Below are 21,881 nucleotides of genomic sequence, written 5' to 3' on the forward strand. Positions count from 1 at the left end.
GTGACACCCTGGTCAAAAAAGCTGGTGATGGAGAGCTGGCGGTGACAACAGGTTGGGAGTGTGACCGTGTGTGCTGGGCAGCCCTCCCTGCCCAGCAGTGAGGGGCAGGGGTGTCAAATGGTTCTTCCTCTGGTTTAGGGACCAGTGCTAATCTGGAACAAAGATTAGGAGCTCTGGGAATCTGCAGGCTTCACCCCTGGCTCAGCTCAGCCCTGCCCAAATGTCCCTGTGAGGTCTGAGATCACAGCCGTGGAGCTCAGCCCTGGTTTTCCAGGGCCAGTTTATTTGGGTTATCTTTTACCCACTATAGACTTCAAAGATCTGTGAGTTCCACTGCCGAGTCTTACCAGGGGCTATTTTTTCTCCTGTAGTTGAACTAAGTGCAGGTGTTTGTTCTCCTTTGAACTCCCAGTGAATTTGTGAGCTGCTTCTGGTGCCTCTGGAGAGGCAAGGGGTGAAACCCAGGGTTATCAGCTCCCTTCCAACCCAAACCATTCCGTGTTTCTATGTGCATCTTCCCAGAAAGAAAACAAACTGCCGAGCTGGAGCAGGGAGCCAGGAACTGTTTTCTCTCCGAGATTTGTGCTGGGTGGGCAGCCAGCAGCTTTTTGAGCCTTGTCTTGAAGCGGGGAGGGAAGAAACATCCCAAATCTGAACGCCAACACTTGATTCTTGCTGAAGACCCCTTGTGCTGTGTTGGTAGGCCAAAAGTGCTTTCAGGGAGGTGAGAATCCAGGCCAGTGTTGGTGTTGTTGCTTGCTTGCTAGGGGAGGAGTGGGAAGTGCCTGAAAGCTCTGAGCTGGGTTGTTAATGAGGCAGCTCATGAGTAGATGCTGGAAAATTACAAGCAGCACTTTGGAGCAATGGCTGTGCCGGCAAAAAAAGCTTTAATAAACCCAGGCTTTTCCTCTGGAGCATCTGTGCCCTGGGGTGAGGCAGGAAGGATCCTCTCAGCCTTTTTCCCCAGGAGAAGCAGCACAATGGGCACTCCTGGAAGACCCAGCTCCTACCCTCATCCTTAAGCCATGGGAGTGGTCATGTTGGCAGGTCCAGCTGCTTTTCTGGGGCTGAGGGAGAGACTGGGGGAGAAGGGGCCGCAGAGCTGTGAGTTGCTGGGCACCATCAATCTTGGGGACACTGAAAGGTGATTTTTGCAATTGTCCCCTCGAAATTAACTGCTCATAAAGCAGGACAGAAAGTCGAAGAAAATGGGATTTGATGCCTCATGGGGTCAGGGCTTTCAAAGCGTTCCCGGAGCTTAATTGCTCCTGTGTCAAGTTCTGGACTCTTAATTCCAGTGCTGGCAAAGCGCTGGATTTGAAGCACGTGCCTGGATCCCATGCTGGCAGCCCTTTCCCTGCTGTGGCCAGCGTGGGGTTTGGGTGCTGAGCCACCCTCCCTGTGCTGGGGTGGAACCTCGGAGCTGTGGTGGGACGAGGCTCTGCTCCCACTGCCCCCACTCTCCTCTCAGTGCCTGGGAGTGCAGCGAGAGCTGCAATTTCCCTGCCCTTTCCACACTCACCGAGGTGTGCTCAGGCTGCAAAAAGGGCTGTTCAGATGGAAACACAATGTCCAGAAAGCACATTTCTAATTATCTCCTGGCAGATAAAAGCCATCTTTCCGTCTTGCATCTGTTCACATGAAAACCTGTGCCATGCCCAGGCTCTGGCTTCACTCCCCTCGCCAGCTGGCAAAACCAGTCCTGCTGTTGTGTGGGAGAGACAGGAACTGCTTGTGGAAACAGCCAGAAGTGGCCGGTTCTGTGTGATCCTGATGGAGCTGCATGGAAAGGCTGTGGGACTGATCAGCTCTGCACTGGTGAGGAGGAACCTTCAGCCTTTAATGAACATCGGGTGCTCCCGGTACTCGAGTCCAACCTGGCCTTGGACACTCCCAGGGATGGGGCAGCCACAGCTTCTCTGGGCAGCCTCTGCCAGGGTCTCACCACCCTCACAGGGAAGAATTTCTTCCCTTTTTTGGAGCTGCTGGAGCAGCTGGGGCAGCAGGAGAACAGCCCTTCTGTCCCATGTGAGTGCTCAGTTTCTGCTGCTCCCTGAAGGAATCCAAGTATTTATTTCTCCTTTCCTGGGAAGTTTCTTCACTATTTGCTGAATCTGTGACCAGAAAGAATTGTTTGTTCTGGCACCCTCCTGTGCACCTCTGGGTCTTGGAAATAAATAAATGGATTGCTGAACTTCCCCCCTGGATGAGTAGGGCTGTGTCATACAAGATCAATGATGGGCCAGGCGCACCTTGTGAAAGTGAAACCATTGCAGGTGGCTTAAAAATCATGCTGAAATTGCTTGGAAATCCTCATTTCTAGTGAGTGTTCGTTCCAGCAGGGGGAAGAGCTGGGAGCAGAGGGCAGGCAGTAGGATGTTCATGTCCTGGGCTTAGATTTGCACTTGTTGATTGTGATGGGGTTGTCACAGACCCCTGGGAGCTGGCTCTGGCACCTTTCATCCCTGGATAACAACATCCCTGTGCCTGCTGGGCTCTTGCAGACTTGGAGAGGGTGAGGGAGTAGCGAGGACAGGAGCTCTGCTCTGTTCTCAGCCTTGCTGATGGCAGCAGATGCGGGCAGAGAAGATGCAATTAAATATAATACAGAATATTGGCCCAGGCTTCCAGGAGATGCCCACGGGATCCATTTAGTGCCGGGCTTCTCAGCACCAGGAGTGATAACGTGGAGAGAAACACTGGGTTAATTTGTAAATAGGTCAATGGGATGTAAAGATAACCCCGCAGTCATCTGACTCCAGAGCGCCTGCACCGCGCCCGGGGAGGGGACGGTCCCCTGGCTGATTAAAGTACCTCTAAGAGGAAAATAGCAGGACAAGAAGCTGCTGGAGATTTATTCTGGAGTAGGCACAGCTGGTGGAGGCAGCTGGCGGAGAGGCGAGCTCGGCATCCACTTGGATTGGAGCCGCTTCGGCTGCTCCCTCCCAGAGAAGAGCGAGGGCTCAGGCGATGCTCTGATCCGGGATGTGGGATGGAGTGAGCCCCTGGATCACCAGCCAGAGGTGCTGAGCTGGTCACCACCCGTGGCTGCTCTGGTCTGGGAGGTTCCTCCAGGAGCTGGGAGGGGGTGATTCCACAGCAGATCCTTGGGCTGTGCTGGCGGCGAAGGCGGCGTTTGCGCTCATCAATTTTATTTGCGTAATTTCAAGCGCCATTAATAGTACATGGCATGAGGAAAAATCAGGGAAATTGCACTCCAACCATGAGTGAAATTGGGTTTAGTAGAAAATTAGTTGACTTAACTGGCAAATGATGAAAGCCTGAATAAAGAATGTTTAAATAAGGAGGAATAAAAAAAAAATTCCCCCCCCCCCCCCACCCCCCATCCAAGAGGTGCAGGCTGGATTTGCATGAGTGGAATAATAAAATCAGTGGTTATAAAGTGTTTAGGGAGGATAAGGGGGGTAAATGAAGAGACGTTCTGCTCAAAGCCACTGCTCCTGCTCTCAGAGCTATTCCAGCCATGCAGCCATGGCACAGGGAGTATAAATGGATGTGGCAAGTCCTGAGCACCTGGAGAGGGGATGTGTGGCAGATTGCGGTGCTGACGGGAGCTGGGAGACTCAGACCTGCTCTCTCCACTTGGTGAGAAGGTTTTTGGAGGCTTCAGTGTGAGTTACACTAATTGCTGCCTCCTGCAGCCCCTCGTCAAGCTTGGTTAGGGCTTCCTTAAATTACAGATTACTTTGTAGTGCAGTGGCTTGTGTGACACATACCAGCTAGAGGACGGCGTGTGCTGCAAGCACAGTGTAATGGTTTGGGGATTTTTAGTTAAATACAAGGTTTATGGGTTGGTTCCACCACAGTGCAGGTTGGTGTAAATCACTGTTTGGCTGGTGTCTGAGGAAAAAGCAGCACTGTGTGAGTGAATGTGATGTTTAGAGATTCCACCTCTACAAAATCCTGGTTTAAAAATTCCCCTTCAGCCTTCCAGGAGGTTGAGTCTCCTTGGTGCCCTGTTTATTGTACCGAGGTGGCTGTGAGAGGTGAGAGCCTTTCTATTCCTGCCATCTTCCCAATCAGTCCTGTCGTGTAAAATTGTGCATAAAAGTGACAAAACTGCAACTTGTTCCCCCTGCAGCATCCCCGGCCAGGCTGCCCTGAGCTGATGCTGAGATTCCTTGTGACAAGAGCAATGCAGCAGCTGCAAAAGCAGCCCTTCGTCTAAAATTGAAATTCTCTGCTTTTCCTGGCTTTGGCCAGCGAGGTTGTTCCACATTTACACATTTTGTAGAGTCCCTGTCATGGTCAGGAGTTTGGGGTGACCCTTCCCTGGTGTCAGGTTGGGATGGGGCTGGAAGAAGGATCTTGGTGCTCAGCATTCAAGGACTTGGGACCACGTCAGAATCATAGAAAAGTCTGAGTTCAGAGGGACCTTTTAAAGGTCTTCTGGTCCAAACCCCTGCAATGAGCAGGGGCATCTTCCAGCTGGTCAGGTTCAGAAGAAGAGGGAGCTGTGGCCAGGAGCAGACCAAGAGCCCTTTATCGTATTTCTTACATCCAACAAATTTCTGGCTTTGTGTGGCCCCTTCTGATGTCTGTGAGAGACTGGAGAGCAAATACTTCTGATAATTGTGTCCCTGGATGGGAAAGGCATTGATTTCCTCTGGAAACAGCCATGGGATTAATAGAGGAAATGTTGAAGGGCTCGGCAAGGGGTGAGGACCTCACAGAAGTGCTCCTCAGGGGATGGGCCCCGGGGCTGTGGGTCCATTCAAGCTTCAGCTGAGCAACAGATAAACCCCAGGTAGGGCTGGAAAGGGGACTCTCAAGAAGGGAAAATGCAGTGAAATTAAGAGAACCAGTAAGAGAGGTCACAGAGAGGGAAACATTCAAAGCCTGGGAGTGCAAAACCTGACCAGAACTTCTATTCCTTAAAGAAAAGAAAATACCTACAGGCACAGCTGGGATAAATTCCCATCTCCAAACAGGGGCTCGGAGTAAGTGAAGAGCCCAGAAGAAAACAAAGACAGACGTCCTGGCAGGCAGGAACTAAGGGTGAGATTTCACAGAGTCTGAGCTCAGACTTGTGAAATAAAACAGGAATTCCTCAGCCCTGTTGGAAGGACTGAGAACAAAATGGGACAACTGCATGGTGGGAGTGAGACAGCCTGGGTGGACCAAATCAGCTCAGCAGTTTGGTTTTCCATGAGGATGCTGTTGGTTTTTGGGTGTGAGTGGAGTTATGAGGATGAGGAATTGTCATCTTTAGGAGGAAAAACAAAATGCAAGAGCATTAAAACTGAGGAGTGAATCAGCCTCTGAGCGAATTGGCTCTGGGAAATCACAAGTACAAGCAACATGGATTTTTGAGAAACCTGCTGAAGCTGGAAGGTGTCACAGGGTTTTTTTTCTGAGGAGGAAACATGGTCCAGACGAGCAGATGGGCTGTCAGACTGACATCAGTGGTACACTTGGTGGAACAGCTTTGGAGAGAGGGATTCATCAGTTCACAGAGGTAACTGGAAATGGAAGGAGACACACCACAGGTTTGCCAGCCTGGTATCTTGCTGGATTAACCACATCTCACCCTGGCAGCGAGGTAACTGATGGTCTTGATAAAGAGATTGCAGTCAGTCGAGTTTATCTGGATTTTCATAACACATTTTATCCACTGGAGGAGGGAAGAGGGGCTGAGTGTGGCTGTTTGTAAGGAACTGACTGGAAACCCCCTGAGTGAGACCCAGGACCCTGCTGCCCCCGTTTTATGGGATTATTTCATAAGCGGAACCGAAAGTGAAAAATATGAATGAAATGTGCCCAACATGCAGGGACAGACAGTGCCAGCAGAGTCAAGGAGAAGCTGAGAGTGCTCTGGGATATGGTGGGTCAGGACTGGAATAAGAGAAACATTCCAGGGTGTGCTGGGAGGGATATGGAGCTGGGAACAGCAAGCTTTAGGCTCAGCTGGGAGCCTTGCAGGCAGAGAGGAGAGGAAAGGTGTAGCTTTACAAGTCTGTCACTGGTGTGACTGCAGTGAAAGTAAACGAAATCTGGTGTCTTCAACAAGAGAGGTCCAGGGGAGGCCGTGTGGTGACTGGGATGCTGGTGAGCTCTGGCTGGGGTAATGCTGTGCCTCACAGTCCATGTGGGAGGAGCAGGAACCCAGCTGGAGCAGGTGCAAAGATGGGGAGGCACCAGGACTCTCCAGATCTTTGGAAAGATTTTGGGAAATAAAAACTGGGGTGAAGCAGAACCATCTGCCTCCCCCTCCACCAAAGAGGAGCTGTTTGATGGCTCCTGCTCGATGCCCAGCAGGGAAAGGAGTGTTTGTGCTGCGGGGCTTTGGTGGTGCTGGGGGCTGATCCCTCCCGCTTCTCCCCAGTCACTTAGGGGTGCCTCCAGGACGGGGGAACTGCCCCTTGACCAGTCCCCTGCCTTTCGACCTGATTTACACCGACTACCACGGCCTCCAGCAGATGAAGCAGCACATGGGGCTCTCCTTTAAGAAATACAGGTAAGCAAAGCCACTGCCCACTCTTGTTTTCCGTTTCATTAATTAGCAAGCGAAGACTAATGCTAATGACCAATCCAAAAAGCCAGACCCTTTGATTTTACCTTTGATTTTTGCCTGGCTGGTGCCTTGCCGTGTCCCCTGCTGGCACGAGGCATTCTGAGGCTCATGTATTTAGGGTAAAACCTCATTAGAAGAGAGTGACTTGGGGAAAGCCCAAACCCTGCGTGTGCCTGCGCTGTGTGTGTGCTTCCATTCCACTCCTGCAGCCAGGGGTGGGCACACCACGGAGGGGAGTGTGAGCCTTGGGAGTTTGTAAGGAGCCCTGTCCCTGGCTCCTTGAGCATCAAGACAAATGTCATTGTCCCCTGGTACATCACCAGCCAGGAAAACCTGCGGTTTAATTTAGTGCTGATAGACCTGCTATTTATTATGTTTTTTCCCATCTCTTCCACTATCCTACACAATTTTATTAGAGAGAAAAATGACAAGCTGCGTTATTGCTTTTATTATAAATGCATTTGCTCTTGCATTCAGCTTGTTTTGCTCTTCCCTTGCTTGTTGTTCCTCTTCTCTCCTCAGCCTTGTGCTGGTAGTGCCTGCCTCAGCATTCCCGGGATATTGGGAAAAGCATTAATAAGCCTCGGGGAGGTTCATCATTCTCACAGCTGTCAGGAAGCTGAGGGTCCTGCAAGGGGAAGTTGTCCTGCAAGGAGGGAGCAGTGTTGGGAAGGGCTCCTTGGGATGCCCCTGCACCCTCTGCTTGGGGTGCAGACGGGGCACAAGGCTCCTGGAGACAGCAGATGTCCTCAGGAGGTGGTGTCTGCTCCGCAGGTGCCGTGTCCGGGTCATCGACACGTTTGGGACAGAGCCGGCCTACAACCACGAGGAGTACGCCACGCTGCGCGGCTACCGCACCAACTGGGGCTACTGGAACCTGCAGCCCGCCCAGTTCATGACCATGTTCCGTAAGTGGGGACCTGCCAGGGTGGTTCTGAGACCTGCCAGGGTGGTGCTGGGGCTCTGAGATCCTCCACGAGGTGATGCTCGGGCAGTGTCATCCTCCCCAGCTCTGCTCCTGCTTCCCCTGCCCACAGGGAGCTCCTGCTGGGCCACAGAATGATCCAGGGAGAGACACCAGGCTCCTTCCCCTGGTCCAGCACAGTCAGGGCACAGCCAGCAGCTTCCAGCTGGGTGGTTTTGGTTGCAGAGGCTGGTTTGATTTCAGCTGGGATTCTGAAGGTGAGAGCAGCTCAGGGATTGGGATTTGCCTGCGGCATGGACGGGAGATGTGCGTGTCTGAAAGGAGCCCAGTGTCCCGCTGGCTGCTGGGTGACTCAAGTGTTCCTTTTTCCTGGCTGGATAAACCCCCTCTGGCAGCCTTAAATACACCTCACTCTGTGAAGAGCTGCTCAAGTGGGTTCTGAAGCCTGGATTGTGTGAACTGCCTGGATAGGGACTCAAGCTCCATTTTCCTCCACGCTCCAGCGAGGCTCTGGAGCCGGGCTCATCTCCGGCTCTATGCCCAACCCTGGGGACATCCCAAAAAACTTCTGTCCAGCCACGTCTCTCCTCCCCTTGGTGCCCACAGCTCACACCCCTGACAACTCCTTCATGGGCTTCGTGTCGGAAGAGCTCAACCAGACCGAGAGGCAGCTCATCAAGGCCAGCAAAGTGAGCAGCATGGCCGTGGTGTACGGCAAGGAGGCCAGCATCTGGAAGGTGGGTGTCCTCGGGCTGCTGGGGCGGGCAGAGGCGCAGCTGGCAGGCAGCCCCAGCCTCTGGCTCCTACCCTGAGCTGCTGAGGTGCAGATCTGGGTGTGTTTGTGGAGGACCATCCTTGGCACGTTCCTGGGGGAGTGATGTGACACATCCAGAGCCTGTGAGCAAACAGGGAGAGGCCGGTGGGACACCACTGCCTGCTCCTTGCTCTGGGTGATGCTCCCTCCCAGCAGGCTCTGAGGCTGAGGATTTCGTATCGATGATTTTATGTAATTAATTACAATGATTGCCGTTAATTAATTGCAGTGATTGCTGCATTATGATGGGGATAGTTTATCTCTGCTTTCAAGCACTCTGTGAAAAGTGCCCCCTGAGCCTGGAACACCTGGGGGAGAGGGGTGGGTCACTGCATGGGGACAGCCCCCCCAAACACCCAAAACATCCCCCTGCATCTCCAGAGGGGCTGTGTGTGCTCCCCCTGTCTTATCCAGAGCTAGCAAGCTGCTTTTCCCTCCAGGGCTGTAAAAAGGAGCTAATTCTCATTGTCTGTTGATTTATTTCTATTTTTCCCTCTGTGCACCGCCTGGGGCTGCTCCAGTTGCAGGTACTGTACCACACCAGCTGCTGCTGGGCTTTGCCTCTGCGCCTCTTCTCAGGAGAGAAAAGGTTTTTGTCAGAGTTGACTTTGCCTTGATGTGGGCTTGGTCCTCTGAAGCTGCAGGGGTTGATGTGGGTTGATGCAATGGGGGCTGTACCTCCCCCCCTTCCCAGCTTTTGTGATTAGCAGCTGCTAATCAGCAGGGGTGCTTGTGGTGAGCCAGGACCCAGCCACGGCATTCCCTCTTTGCTGGTGTTTGTGGGTTTTCCATCACTCCCCAGGTCTGGGAGCAAATCCCCCCTGGCTGGGGGGCTCCCTAAAAGCTCTACTGAAACCCACTAGATCTCATTTTAGGAGAACTGTAACATCTTGTCTTATTTTTCTGCCATTCCCTTGCCCTTTCTTATCCAGAAGTTTCCTTGAAGCTTAGTTAGGGTAGTTTGGGAAGGCACTAAAGAGAATTAAAACCTCAGAACGGACATTTCCCTCCACCCTGAGTGCTACAGGCATTTGCTGTTCTGAGTCAGAACTCACAAACAACATCAGTTTTCCCCAAACTGCGTATTTGGGGTCATTTATTCCTGGGTGGAGAGGCTGGGGCTGGGCCCTGCTGGTTCCTTGAGGCCAGACTTCCCGGCCTTTGCTTCCCATCTTGTGGCACCCCATGGAATAAAAATGGGAATAGAGAGGTTTTTCCTTATTTTGAGTGATTTTGAGGTCTAGAAATGCAAAGAACACCTCCATCTTCTGGAGCCAGGTGCTTATTTACCAGCCTTGGACCAAACACCCTCTCCAGAGCAGGGTGTTTTTGACATTTAGAAACATTTCATTAAACCTCCCTTCCCTTTATTTCTCATTTCCTACCCCTCAGAACTTCTTGCCTCTGGCTCACAATAGGAGCTGAAGTTTTAATAAGCTGGGAAAGCCTTCAAGAAGTCTCGGGCTCCATGGCTGAGGGCAGAAATACAGCATTTGAGGAGGCTTTAAGCAACAAACAGAGTTTTCTCAAATTCCCCATTTATAACTCCTTATTCCCCCTGGTCTTTGCTCTTTTGGGGCTGTTGCAGCACTGGAAAATCCAGCATCCAAAGGATGGGCCCTCTGTGGTTTTTTCAAGCCAAAAAAAATCTGCAGCAGAGAAATTGTTAAAATGAAAGGCTGCTTTGGAGCAAAAGGAGGGAAGCCTCCAAGAGACGAAAATTGATGACTCTTTTCATTTTCCAGGTAGTGAAACAGGATTAAATCTGAATGAGAAAATCCTTGGAACTTGTTACTTGGAATAAGAGGCTATTAGCAAGCTCTGGTCTTTGCAGACTTTCCTCTGAACCCTTTAATTCAGCAGCTCCAGAGGCGAAGTTGCCCTTGGAGGGGACAGGGAAGGCAGGAACTTGATGATCAGAGTGATGGATCCTGCAGCCATCCAGGCTCTCCAGGAGCCTGGGGCAGTCCAGGATATGTTTCCAGGGAATGAGGAGGGGAGGGTGGGGATTTTGCACTGCTGTGGGTCTGCAGGTGCTCTGGGACAGCAGTTTGAGAATTAAATCCCCCCTCCATAACCATGGCGGGGAAGTCAGGCCCATCTTTTAGTGCAGTTCACACCTCTGCCTTCCTCCCCAGGGCAAGGAGAAGTTCCTGGCCATCCTCAACAAGTACATGGAGATCCACGGCACGGTTTATTATGAGACACAGAGGCCACCCGAGGTGCCGGCGTTCGTGAAGAACCACGGGCTGCTGCCCCAGCACGAGTTCCAGCAGCTGCTGAGGAAGGCAAAGGTGGGTGAGGGCACCCCAGGACCCCATCCCCCGTTACCTGTGCTACTCCCAGCTGGGATAATGAACCACGAGCCTCTCAGCTGGGATAATTAGGCAGGAACCGAGCAGAGCACATTTCACACCAAGATGTGCCTGATGAGTTTCTCCTTGCACGCTGTCCGCAAGCAGAGCACAAAGTTTCCTCATTAATTCATTTATTGCTAAGTGGGGTGGGGTTGGTTTTTTTTTTTTTCACCTTACAGCTGTGATAAAAATAAACGGGATTCTTGGAGCGTGTGGGCACATCCCTGCTGCCTGGGGGAAATATTCCTGATTTACCAGCCTAAACAGCTTTGGCAAAGCAATGTTGCTCCACACAGGGCCAGTGTGATGGCTGTAAGCACCAGGAGGGAACTTGCAGCTCCTGGACACCCCATGGCCCTGCAAAGTGGGCTGTGAGCTGTGGAACAGGGGGAATTTTGAGCACTGTTTGTCGAACCGCAGCAAAGGCTCGGCGTGCAGGAGCAGAGCAGCACAGAGGGGATGCTGGTGGGTTGTCTGGGAGGTTTCCCTGCGGGGGAAAAAACCACTCACCAGCACTGGGTTTCTGCCTTGCAGCTCTTCATTGGCTTTGGGTTCCCCTACGAGGGCCCGGCCCCGCTGGAGGCCATCGCCAACGGCTGCGTTTTCCTGCAGGCGCGGTTCAACCCTCCCCACAGCTCCCTCAACCACGAGTTCTTCCGCGGGAAGCCCACGTCCAGAGAGGCAAGTGTGGTGTGGGGGCCGCATGGGGCCACCCCGCTGTGCACCAGGGCTTGGGCCGGCCTGGGGAAGAGCAGCTGCTGTGCTGAGGTTACTTTTATTTTCATGCAAGGTTTCCTCTGTGGATATCTGCAGCTGGGAGATTTGCTTGGATGCAAGGGGCTCTGCTGTAGGTTTGGGGTTTCCAAGGAGAAGGTGGTGCAGGAGCCTTCTGCTGCACCCCAAGCTCCTTCCCCACCAGCCCAAATCCACATCCCCTGCACACCCTGCTCCCAACCCGGGGCAATGCTGCCCTGCTCACCCCTTTGTCCACCCAGAGGGACACTGGGACCCTGCACAGTGTGGCAGGGCTATGAAACCCCTCCCAGGCTTGCCCATCGCTGGGAATTCAATCTAAGTAGAGCAGGAACTCTTTAAAAGTTAAAGGCTCGAGAAAATTGCCTCTTTTATTATTAATAAAGTGGATAATGCGGTGCAAGGCTCCCTTGCTGAGCAGGGAGCGAGCTGGGGGACTGTGCAGCTGGACTGGGCTGTCGTGCCCCCCCTGTCTGCCCCATGCACCCCCCGAATTAGGTGTTAGCACCCATTCTGGTGGGGCTGTGGCTGTACTTCAGCCTGGAGCCGGGTGGCAGCCGGGGGCGAGGGTTGTGAAATGCCTCAGGGTGTTTATGTGCCGGAGGGGAAAGAGGTGATCAATCTGCCAGGAGAGAAATGAGGAAGGACAGCAACGAGGAGGATAAAACACACAGCTCTTCTCCTCCAGCTGGCAGGCGTTCAGGCCCCTCTGTGATGTTTTTGTGGTGCCCCCAAAACACCTCCTCTGCTCAGCACCCTCTGTCTTCCCTTCCCGGAGGAGATCAGGGCTGAAAAGGCAGCTCAGGGCTGAAAACAAAAGAGGTAGATCCCCAAAAATCACCTGTGTGGGTAGCCCAGGGAAAAGCCAGGATGTCAGTACTTGTGGAGCACCAGTGTGGGGGCTGCCTGTGGCATCAGGAGGTGCAGCTTCCAGCACTGCTTTCTCCCAGTGCCAGGCTTTCCCAGCCTTCAGTGGCATTGAATTTTGTCCCTGCCTTGTTCCTAGAGATGGCAAACCTGGGAAATGTGATGCCTTCACGCACCTTTCCTGCTTTGGTGCATTTTTGCCCTCCAGACCCACAGAATGGCTCAGGTCAAGGTTAAATTGTACCCGTGTCACAGAGATGGAGACGCTCCGGGCTGCAAAAGGAATTCAGTGTTGTTGGGAATTCTAGCACATCATCCTGAGGCTGGGGAGCAGCTGGGTCCAGAGGAAACCTTTTTCCAGCACTGCCTATTGCAGTGGGTCAAACCCCACTGTGTCTGTGAGGCTGCTGCTCCTCTCTGCCATCCAGCTGTGAGCATTCCAGCAGGGATTGCAAAATCCAGCTGGCCCCGCTGTGTTTCAGGTGTCCTCCCAACACCCATATGCTGAAGACTTCATTGGGAAGCCCCACGTGTGGACTGTTGACTACAACAACTCCGAGGAGTTCGAAGCTGCCATCAAAACCATCATGAGGACACAGGTACAGCTTGGAGCAGTTTTGGGGTGACCTCCCCGCTGCTGGGTTTGGACAAGCAGCAGCAGCAGGTGTTGGAGCCTGGCTCTCCTTTTCAGACATTAATTTCTTTTCCTTCCTCCATTCTGCTTTGGATTTTTTCCCCCAGGGACACGCGTGCTTTGGCACAGAGCATTGTAGGTGTTTCCCCAGGGCAGAGCTGTGCCTTAGAGGGATCCCCTGGGAATCCCTGGAGCGAGGGGAGGCTGGGATAAGGCAGATAAGGTTTGGGAGGAGGAGGCTGAGGTTGCTGGAGATGCAGAGCAGTTCTGGGAGCTGGTGTGATACAGAGATAAACCCAGAGAGCCACAGCCCTCTGCGCCTGCCTTTCCCCCATTTCACTGATCGTTACCTTTGGATGGAGCCAATCGATAGGAATAACTTCAGGAGCTGCCTCTGCGAGGGATGTAAGGAAGGGGAGAACCCCGGGGAAGGCAGCACTCCTGCTGTGCTCGCTCTGGAAGTGCTCCTCATGAATATTTACCTCCTGCCCAGTGGCAGGAGCCTTTCAAGTTGTCCAGATTATTAAAGTCAGTTTTCCTGGAGGGAAGGAAAGTGCTGATAGCCATTTTGCTGGCAATTTGCTTCGCCTGGGATGAGCCATCCTCTCTAGAGGACAGGGGTGTGCTGTGGAACCTGGGCTCTGCCTGGGGCTGTGGGGGCTCAGGGTTCACAGTGCTGGGTGGGATTTGGGGGAAAGGTGTGGTGCTGGTCAGAGAAGGGTCGTCCTTGCTTTTCCCTGCATTGGGAGTTGCAGAGGTGGGTGCCTGTGACAGTCTGGGGACCTGATTCAGGTGCTGTGGCCATGCCATAACCCTGGGTCTCACCTCCTCGAGGGTGATCACTGCAGCTCTTCACCTCACTCTCATTTTCTCTGTGAACTTGTAAAGACTGATCAAACCCGACTTAGGAAAACAGTTGTTGTTTTGCACATTCATTCCCGTATCTCGATTAGAATGAAATTAAAAATAATGACATCCCTGCTGCTGTGCTGCCAGGCCAGCTGTCAGAGCTTGACCCTCCACCATCTGGGCTGGAGACAGCCCTGAAGTGAAGGAATTGCTGTGGGCGTGAGGCTGGGAGCTGTTTTGGGAGAGGGAAGGAGATTTTCAGTTTTTCCACAAGAGAAGAAGGAAAATAGTGGAGCCTGGTGCTGCTGTGCTGCTAAAATAATTAAAGAATGGTGAGATAGAGGATGGGGAAAGGGCTGTGCTGGTTCCTGGGCAGCTGTGTTGTGCTGCTGCAGTGTTGACTGGATGTGCACCAGGTCATTTTTGTGCTTAATGGTCTGGTTAAAAATTAAAGAACTGAAAAGGACTTTAGGGAAGGGTTTGGTGGTGTGATGGGCACTGGGCAGGAGGAGCTGGTATCCAGAACTGGGCACTCACTGGAGTGTGCTGCTGCTGTGCCCACCCCCGTTTTGCCCCAAACCAAGCTCCTGTCTCAGCTCTTCTCCACATTCCCACTCTGGGATCAGGATCCCCACCCCGTGGTCCCCTCCGACAAAACATCCCAGCCTCTGGAATTACCCTCAGCTGCTGGAAGCCCTAAGTTTGCCTTAGATGAACAGCTCCAGTCACTGAGGCCCCATTTGCATTGCGACACGGGGTCGCTCTGGAGAGGAGGGATTCCTTCCCACCGAGGAGTTAATCCACAACTCACCTCTCTGGGGGTTTACAGACATTGTATAAATCCTCCCAGAGCAGAGCAGGGAGTGAGTGTGAATAACTTACAGCAGCCTCTTCCCCCGCCTCCCCCAGCTTTTTATCTTTTAAATAGAAAGGTCTGCTTTATTAGAGATGCTGTCAAGGCAATTAAACCTAAAAATTGACCTACCTTACAGGTTTAAAAGCCTTATTATGGGCTTTGGCTCCAGGAGTCCCTGGGTATCTTGTCTTTAAAATACTGTTTGTTACAGCAGGAACTGAAAACAAGGACATTAGCAGGAGGAGCAGCAGAAAGATGGTAGCTGGGCAATTTAGTGTTCCTCTTCCCAGCCAGTTACTGGAGTTTGGAGAAATTATTTTACTGATTCCTTTTATATTTTTCCCCTGAAGGCAAAATGGGGTGTTCTGTTATTGGAATATCTAATAAATTTGTCTGTGTTTCAGAGTAACCACCATCAATTTATTTTTTTTCTGTCAAAACATTTCATTTCAAAATTACTGGAATGAAATACCATGGTTTTGTTTCCCATCTGCCTGCCTTTGTTTGGAAATACCCTGCCAATTTATTGAAAGGAATGCTGGATCTGAAATGATGCATTTCCCTTTGCTTCACCAACTCAGACAGACTGAACGTGAAACACAGCACTTTCCCCCTCCTTGATGGGTGAAAACATTGAAAATTGAAAACTGACCTGAAATCGATTTTATTTAGGGATTTTTTTTTTGTTGTTGTATGACAGAAAAATCACATATCCCGCAGATGTTTTGCATCTTCTAGGCCAGAACTCAGTGAGACATTTTGGGGGATATGGGATGCTGTGGGAAAACTGGGTCTGCCATCAGGTGGAAGCTGTGCTGGGGACCAGGGACTGGGAACCACGATGCTGGGAGCATGTCTGGGGATTTGGGAGCTGGTCCATAAACCTGGCAGTAATTCTGGTCGAGCTGACAACAAGCTTGCCCTGCTTTGGTCTGGGGGGGATTTGCTGATTGTCAGCAATATTTCGGTGTCACTGCAGCACCCCAGTTTCTCCTGCTGACACCCAGGGCTGCAGCTGGGGGCAGGCTGTGCCATCCCACAGCTTCTGCTGGGCTGGCAGAGCTCCCCAAGTTCAGGGCTGGCTGCTGGCTTTGTGCAGAGAGAGCAGTTGGGATGCAGCCGGCATCCCTCCCAACCTAGTTCTGCCTGAAAGAAACTTCTTCCTTCTGGAGGCAGAGCTGAATCATGCCTGGGACGTGGCTTGGGTTTGCAATCTGTGTTTTTTCCCCCAAGAGCAGCCCTTGTGCTCCCTTCTCTTGTCCTTTCAGAGGTGGCACCTGTTCCAGGTCACCCTCCAGCTGCTGGGGAAGGCTTTTGGCAGGCTGTGTCCCTGCCATTCATCTCACTCAGAGCGGTTCTGGGTTTCCCTGGTGGTTTGCATCCCTGACCTATTTATAAGGAAAATTAAAAACAGGGAAGCACCAAACCCCTCTACCCCAGAGATCAAATCTGGGCACGGGGACAGGGGGCAGAGAGACAAGTGGTGTCCCCCTGGGAAAGGTGATGCTGGAGGCTTTGTCCCAGTGATGGATTCCATCTGTTATCCAGGGATTAGAGGCCAGAGAAGGAGAGAGGCTTGCAAGCACCATCATTTTCTGGGCCTTCAGCTTTTCCCATTGTCAAAACCAGTCCTCACAGAAGCAATTTAATAGACCCAATATTCTGGCGTAGTGAAGGGAGAAGGCTTCATTATATTAAAGTCAAACATACGGGACTATAATGGAAAATTATACATTTCAGACTATGCCTGAAAGAGCGGCACATTAAACATCACAGTGAAAATAGCTGGTTAAAATGTTCCAGCCTGCTGTTATGTGCCAGCACAGAATTGCATTATTTTTCTACTTATTTGTCTGATGACGTTCAGGTTTTTTTCTCCCCGATTTCTTTTCCTTTTGAATGAAGGAGACTTAGGACTCCCTTCCAGCTGGAGACTCTAAACCCAGAGCTCTCGTGGTGACAGCCCCATGGGACACCAGTAACTCCCTGTTGGGCTGATGGAGAGAGCACTGGGGCTGCCAGGCTCTGGCTCTGTGTTCCCCACCTGGGGAAAGGATGGCAAAGTCCATCTTACCAACCCCTCCATTCCCTCCCATGCCATCCCATGCATCATTCTGCAGTGGGATGCAGTGATCCCCACCTCAGAACCCCCCTCCTCCTTTTCCTCCTCCCTCCCAGAGCTCTGGGGACATCCTGAGCTCCCGACGTGAGGAGTGCCATTAAGGACGAAGCTGTGGAGAAGAGGCCGAGCCTGTCAGATTTTAATTAAACAATTATCTTCTCGAAATTGGCATTTTCTCAGTCCTGAGTGCACGAGCTGAATCCTAACGATTCTCTGGAGAGGGGAGCAGCGGATAGTGAGAGTCTTTGGGGGACCCCCTGAGAGAGAGGAACTGGAGGAGCAGGGGCTGCAGTGGGCTCCAGCCCACTCCTGATGCCCATGGGTCCCACAAGGCCCCTGGGAGCCTGTGGAGAGGTGGGATTGCACCTGGAGCATCACCTCTGGACACAGGTGCAGGCACAAGGAGGTTTTGTGTGATGTGCTGCAGCGTTTTGGGGGATGAGGTTGTTTCTGGAATTATGACTGCACTATGCCTGGCGAAAGGGGGTGCTGGGAAAAGCCCCCCATGAAAGCAGTGGTGAGATGAGACTGAGCACTGGTGATGCTGAGCAAGGGGTGGTTTGTCTCCCCCAAACTGGTGCCAGGTAGCCCCAGCACCCAACCTGGCTCTGCACAACTGAGATGGGCAAATTTGCTTTGTGAGGACTCTGCCCCAGTTAGCTGAGAGCCCATCAGGAATTCAGAGGCAGGATCGGTGCCTGTCACTGTGTCAGCCCTGATTAGCGTGCACATCTGTAATTAGATGGAGCAGCTGTGATTTCCAGCCTGCCTGAGATCTCAGGTGGGATATTTATGGCAGGGAGACGCTTAGAGGGTTCTCAGCAGACTGAGCCTTTGAGCTTGGTTTTGACAGGTACTTCAAAAGGAAATGGCTATTTTGGAAGTGCAGAGCTCAGAAAATAGAAGCAGCAGTGTTTTCTGGATTAATTATCTTTGGGTGGTTTTGCTTAAAATCTTTCTGAATAAAGCTCTGCAGAGATACACAGGGTAAAAGGGGGTCCCAGGACTGGCCCCTTCCATGCACCCACCTCCTGCACCTCATGGAACATCTCTCTGGAAAAATAAGGGGCTGTGGAAAAGTATGTCTTCCCAGGGCAGAAAGTTCCTTAAAAATTAATTTGTTCCAGAGGGAAGGGGGACATCAGGCACAGCCCTTGTGGCAGTGCTCTTCCCACGGGGAAAATCACTGCAGACCTGGGGGCAATGGTCAGGCACTGGTCCTGCTGAGGGCAGAGAGCCTGGCTGCCTTCTCCTGCCTGCCCTGGAACCTGTGCCACCACATGTGCCAGCTCATGTGGGGACACTGCTGAGCCACAGTGCAGAGGAGGAGGTTTGCCATGCCAGGACCTGAGGTGACTCCCAGAACTGGGAGGTGTCGGGAAGTGAGGGCAAGCAGAGCCTCCTGGAGACCAGGAGCATTTTGTAACCCACACTGAAAATATCCCATGGTTTGAGCACTGCCGACTCTGTAGAGAGCAGTTCTGGACATGGAGGTGCAGTGACAGCGCTGACATCCATCACCAGTGTTCGCTCCGTCCCAGTGCCCACCCAGCTCCTGCCTCCCTGCCCCAGCCCCTGGGGCTGGCAGAGACGATGGCTTCCACCCCATCCAAGCCACCTGTGCTGGGCAGCAAACCCTCGGCATGGCAGTGGGAAAAGGGAGATGTTTTCCCCTCTATTGTGCACAGCCAGCCCCAGCCCTGCCCTTTCCACTGGCCAGTTCTGTGGGTCGGAGCCTGGACCTTCCTCTCCGAGTGGGCAGAGCTGTGCTGAGGTCTGGGCATCAGAGGATGCCAGACCAGGCCTGGGGCAGCACTAAGATGCTCTTGCTCTGGTTTAGCTTGGCATCTTTTCCAGTTCTACCTCCTCCCCTGTACTTTAAGGTTGCTCGTCCCTTGCCCACAGCTGCGGAGAGTTTCTCAGGCTGGAACAGTTCATGCCTTAATTTGAAGTGACCTATTGGATGAAAACTGATTTGATTTTATAACTTACTGAAAGTGGAGGAAAGGGGGACTAAAGTGGGACAGCGTGGCTTCATTTTCACCAGTAGGTCAAACCCAAAGTACTCCTCTCTCTTCTTCTATCACTTCATGGCCTGCAAGGTTTTTTTTTCTTCCCTGCTTGCTTTAGTGGGCCATGGGCTTTGGTGGGTGGGAGAGCCACGCCCAAGGTGCTGCTGCCTCAGGGGCAGGGCAAAGCTGTTCCCACCTGCTGCCTGTGCTCTGCTCTTGCCCTCCACAGGTGGACCCTTACCTGCCTTACGAGTACACCTGCGAGGGGATGCTGGAGCGGATCCACGCCTACATTCAGCACCAGGTTGGGGAGAATCCCTGTCCTCCCTGGGGAACCATCTCTGTCCTCGTGGCCAACTTTCCTTCCTCTCCCTGGGGAACCTCCCTGCTCTCCCATTGTGCAGCCAGTGCCCTGATCGCAGGGAGCACCAGGAGATGGAGCTGGGGGAGGTTTGTCATGGACCAAAGGTGCTGGGGGTTGGTGGAGGACACCTGGGGGTGCTGGGGCTGGGTCAAGGCCTTTCTGCTGCGGAGAATAAGGCAGCACTGGGAGAAGAAGAGGTGAGGGAAGAAGAGGTTCATCCCCCACAGCAGGAGATGCCATCTATGCATGCAGGTGACCTCAACCTGATGAGCAAACTCATCATCCCAAGTGTCCTCCTGTCTCACCAGCAACCTCCCTTCCCCACTGTTAACATCTCAGGGCACTGACCCGTTATCTCCTCTCCCACCAGGATTTCTGCACCACGTCATCTCTTCTTCCATCTCCCAAGACCAAGAGTCCTGCTATGCAAAGCCCTCCAAGCCTGCTGGCCCTGTCCCCCAATGCCACCCACCTGGTGTGGTCTCCCAGCGCCGGGCGGGTGCCCCAGGCGTGGCCCCCGGTGGCGTCGCTGCAGGTGTGGGTGTCGGAGCCCCAGCACACGTGCACGGAGACGTGCCGGCGGCACGGGCTGGTCTGCGAGCCCACCTTCTTCAGGTTCCTCAACAAGGAGGAGGTGTTTCTCCAGTGAGTTGGGGCCTTCTCAGTGAGGTTATGGCGGGCCACCAGCCAGATGATGTTCCCTTTGCTCCCCTCATCCCCAGCACCCATTTTCCTCCTGTCCCCCCTGCCAAAATCCCACTGATGACCCTGCATGCCCATGGCAGTGGGCACTTCAGCAGGCAACAGCAGCGTTTCCAGGCACGGTTCTGCCTCTCTCCCATCCCATTCCTCTCCACCTCCCGCACACTCTCTCCCTGTCTGTCCTTTTTAATGTCTCTCTCTATAAAACTGCATTTTGAGCACACACTGGTGAAGTTTTAATAGAGTATAAATCTGCCACCGGGCTCCGTGCTGCTCTGTGGGCAATTAAAATGCGAGCGTTGCCGGTGCTGTCGCACTGGTCAGGCAGGCGCCGCGCGTCCCGCTGACATTTTTATATGATAAATTAGAGCTGGGGCTTGGATTTCACTCTTTCCCCCTGCCTGTCCTCCTCCAGACCTTAAAGCGAGCTGGCTCAGGGACTCGTCACTTGAGAAGGGTTGGTGGGAGGGCGATGCCAGGGCTGCTATTCCGGCTGGGAGGGGAGGGATGTTAAAACCCACACTGGGCATTTCTGCTGCTCCTCGGGGCTTTTGCTGATGCCCACCCCAGTTTTCCGGCTAATCCCAGCTAACAGGGAGCATGTGGGCATTCACTGATCCCCTGTCCCTTCCAGGGAATGTTGTCTGCAGTGGGAGGTGCCCATGGAGAGTGGTCAGAGCTTCTGGTCAGCACGGGGCTGTAAAAGAGCCATTGAACATCCTGAGTTGGAAGGGACCCCCAAGGATCAATGAGTCCAACTCCTAAAATTTGGGTGGGGTTTTGTGGGTGATGCTGAGCCATCTGTGGGTTGGGGCAATCTCTGGGCTGTGGGGTTGAGTTGCCAGGGTCGCCACTTCCTGCATGGTGTGTTGGGCTGAGCACTCACGTGTAGCCAAGGGGTGGCAAACGTAAATCACCAAAGATCTGTCCCCACTTTTAGCAAAGGAACCTGCCCAAAAAGGACAAAAACCCTTCAGTGACCCCCCTGGCATCCCTCTCACCTGACCTGACGCAGCTTTTCCTTGGCCCCCAGGCTCAGCATCGCCTGCGACAGCACCGAGTATGAGATGAACCATCTGTACCCCGCGGTGGCCGAGAACGTCCACGAGTGCTACCTCCAGAAGGAGCCGCTGCTCTTCAGCTGCGCCGGCTACAACACCAAGTACCGGCGCCTCTGCCCCTGCCGCGACTTCCGCCACGGACAGGTGGCTCTGTGCAGGGACTGCTTGTGACAGGGGAGTCCCCACCGCGTTTGTGACACGGGCACCGAGCGGCTTCTCCTCAGAACTCTGCGGCAGCCGAGGAGCTGGGACAGGTCCCTCCCGGTGGGTGAGCCGGGGCTGTCAGACTCTGGGGGTTGTTTCATCCACCAGCCAGCCGCGAACGACCGTGTCCTGAACTTTGGAGTCATTTTCTTCCCGAGGAGCATCGTCCGACCACATCCGAACCCACCTGGACCTGGTGGCACTGGGATGGGGTGGTGGGGAGAGGGGGGCTGGGGACACCCTTCCCCTCCTCTGGCAATGGGACAAGCCACCAGCAGACTGCAGTTTCAGGGTTTTCATCTTCTTCAAGCATCCTAAGTTGTTTTATTTATTGAGTTTTTTTTTAACCCTCCCCCTGACAAGTGGTAAATTAAAGGGGAACCCACACCCAGCCCTTCTGTGGGAGTTCTTGGGTGGAAATGCACTGGAGGGGACAGGGGTGATGCTGGTGCCTGTCCTGGGTGAGCCGGGGGAGAACAAAGCACGAGGAGAGTGGCTGGGTTAGATGGACACACTGGGGACTGCACCCCTGGTACCCCCAGGAAGAGCCAGCGTGGGCTGAACAGCCTGAGAAGGGGCTGGGGCGGGCTCCTGGGAAGGCTGCTGGTCCCTGGGCAGGGCAGAGGTGCCCAAAGTGATCCCCCCAGCCTCCAGGCCGCTCTTCACCCTGCTGGGCCATGCACGGAGCTGAACATCTCCCCAGGGATGGTTGGAGGTGGTGGTGAGGGCACAGGGGCTGCTCGGGATGCAGGTGAGTGGGCAGAGGGGAGGATGTGCTGCAGCACCCAAAAGGAATTCCTGGCGGGCACTGACCGAGGGCAGAGCA

At 53.3% G+C, this 21,881-nt stretch overlaps 1 protein-coding gene across 2 annotated transcripts in view; it reads left to right on the plus strand.

The window, feature by feature from the left end:
• MGAT5B (alpha-1,6-mannosylglycoprotein 6-beta-N-acetylglucosaminyltransferase B) overlaps positions 1–21,446 on the plus strand; it is a 64,699-nt gene extending 43,253 nt beyond the window's left edge. The window contains exons 9-18 of one of the 2 annotated variants that reach the window (XM_042032660.1): positions 6,347–6,478; positions 7,310–7,443; positions 8,067–8,197; positions 8,796–8,801; positions 10,413–10,568; positions 11,166–11,312; positions 12,734–12,850; positions 18,954–19,028; positions 19,459–19,733; positions 20,824–21,446. In XM_042032660.1, the coding sequence (XP_041888594.1) occupies positions 6,347–6,478; positions 7,310–7,443; positions 8,067–8,197; positions 8,796–8,801; positions 10,413–10,568; positions 11,166–11,312; positions 12,734–12,850; positions 18,954–19,028; positions 19,459–19,733; positions 20,824–21,022 (1,372 nt within the window). In that variant the 3' untranslated portion in view covers positions 21,023–21,446. The remainder of the gene's footprint in view (positions 1–6,346; positions 6,479–7,309; positions 7,444–8,066; positions 8,198–8,795; positions 8,802–10,412; positions 10,569–11,165; positions 11,313–12,733; positions 12,851–18,953; positions 19,029–19,458; positions 19,734–20,823) is intronic. The other variant, XM_042032661.1, reaches the window with a different exon arrangement.
• The last annotated feature ends 435 nt before the right edge of the window (positions 21,447–21,881 follow it).

This window comes from Corvus kubaryi, unplaced genomic scaffold (assembly GCF_017639235.1).
Source record: "Corvus kubaryi isolate FWS band 111438036 unplaced genomic scaffold, C.kubaryi_AGA036_p1.0 37353, whole genome shotgun sequence".
NCBI lineage: Eukaryota > Metazoa > Chordata > Aves > Passeriformes > Corvidae > Corvus > Corvus kubaryi.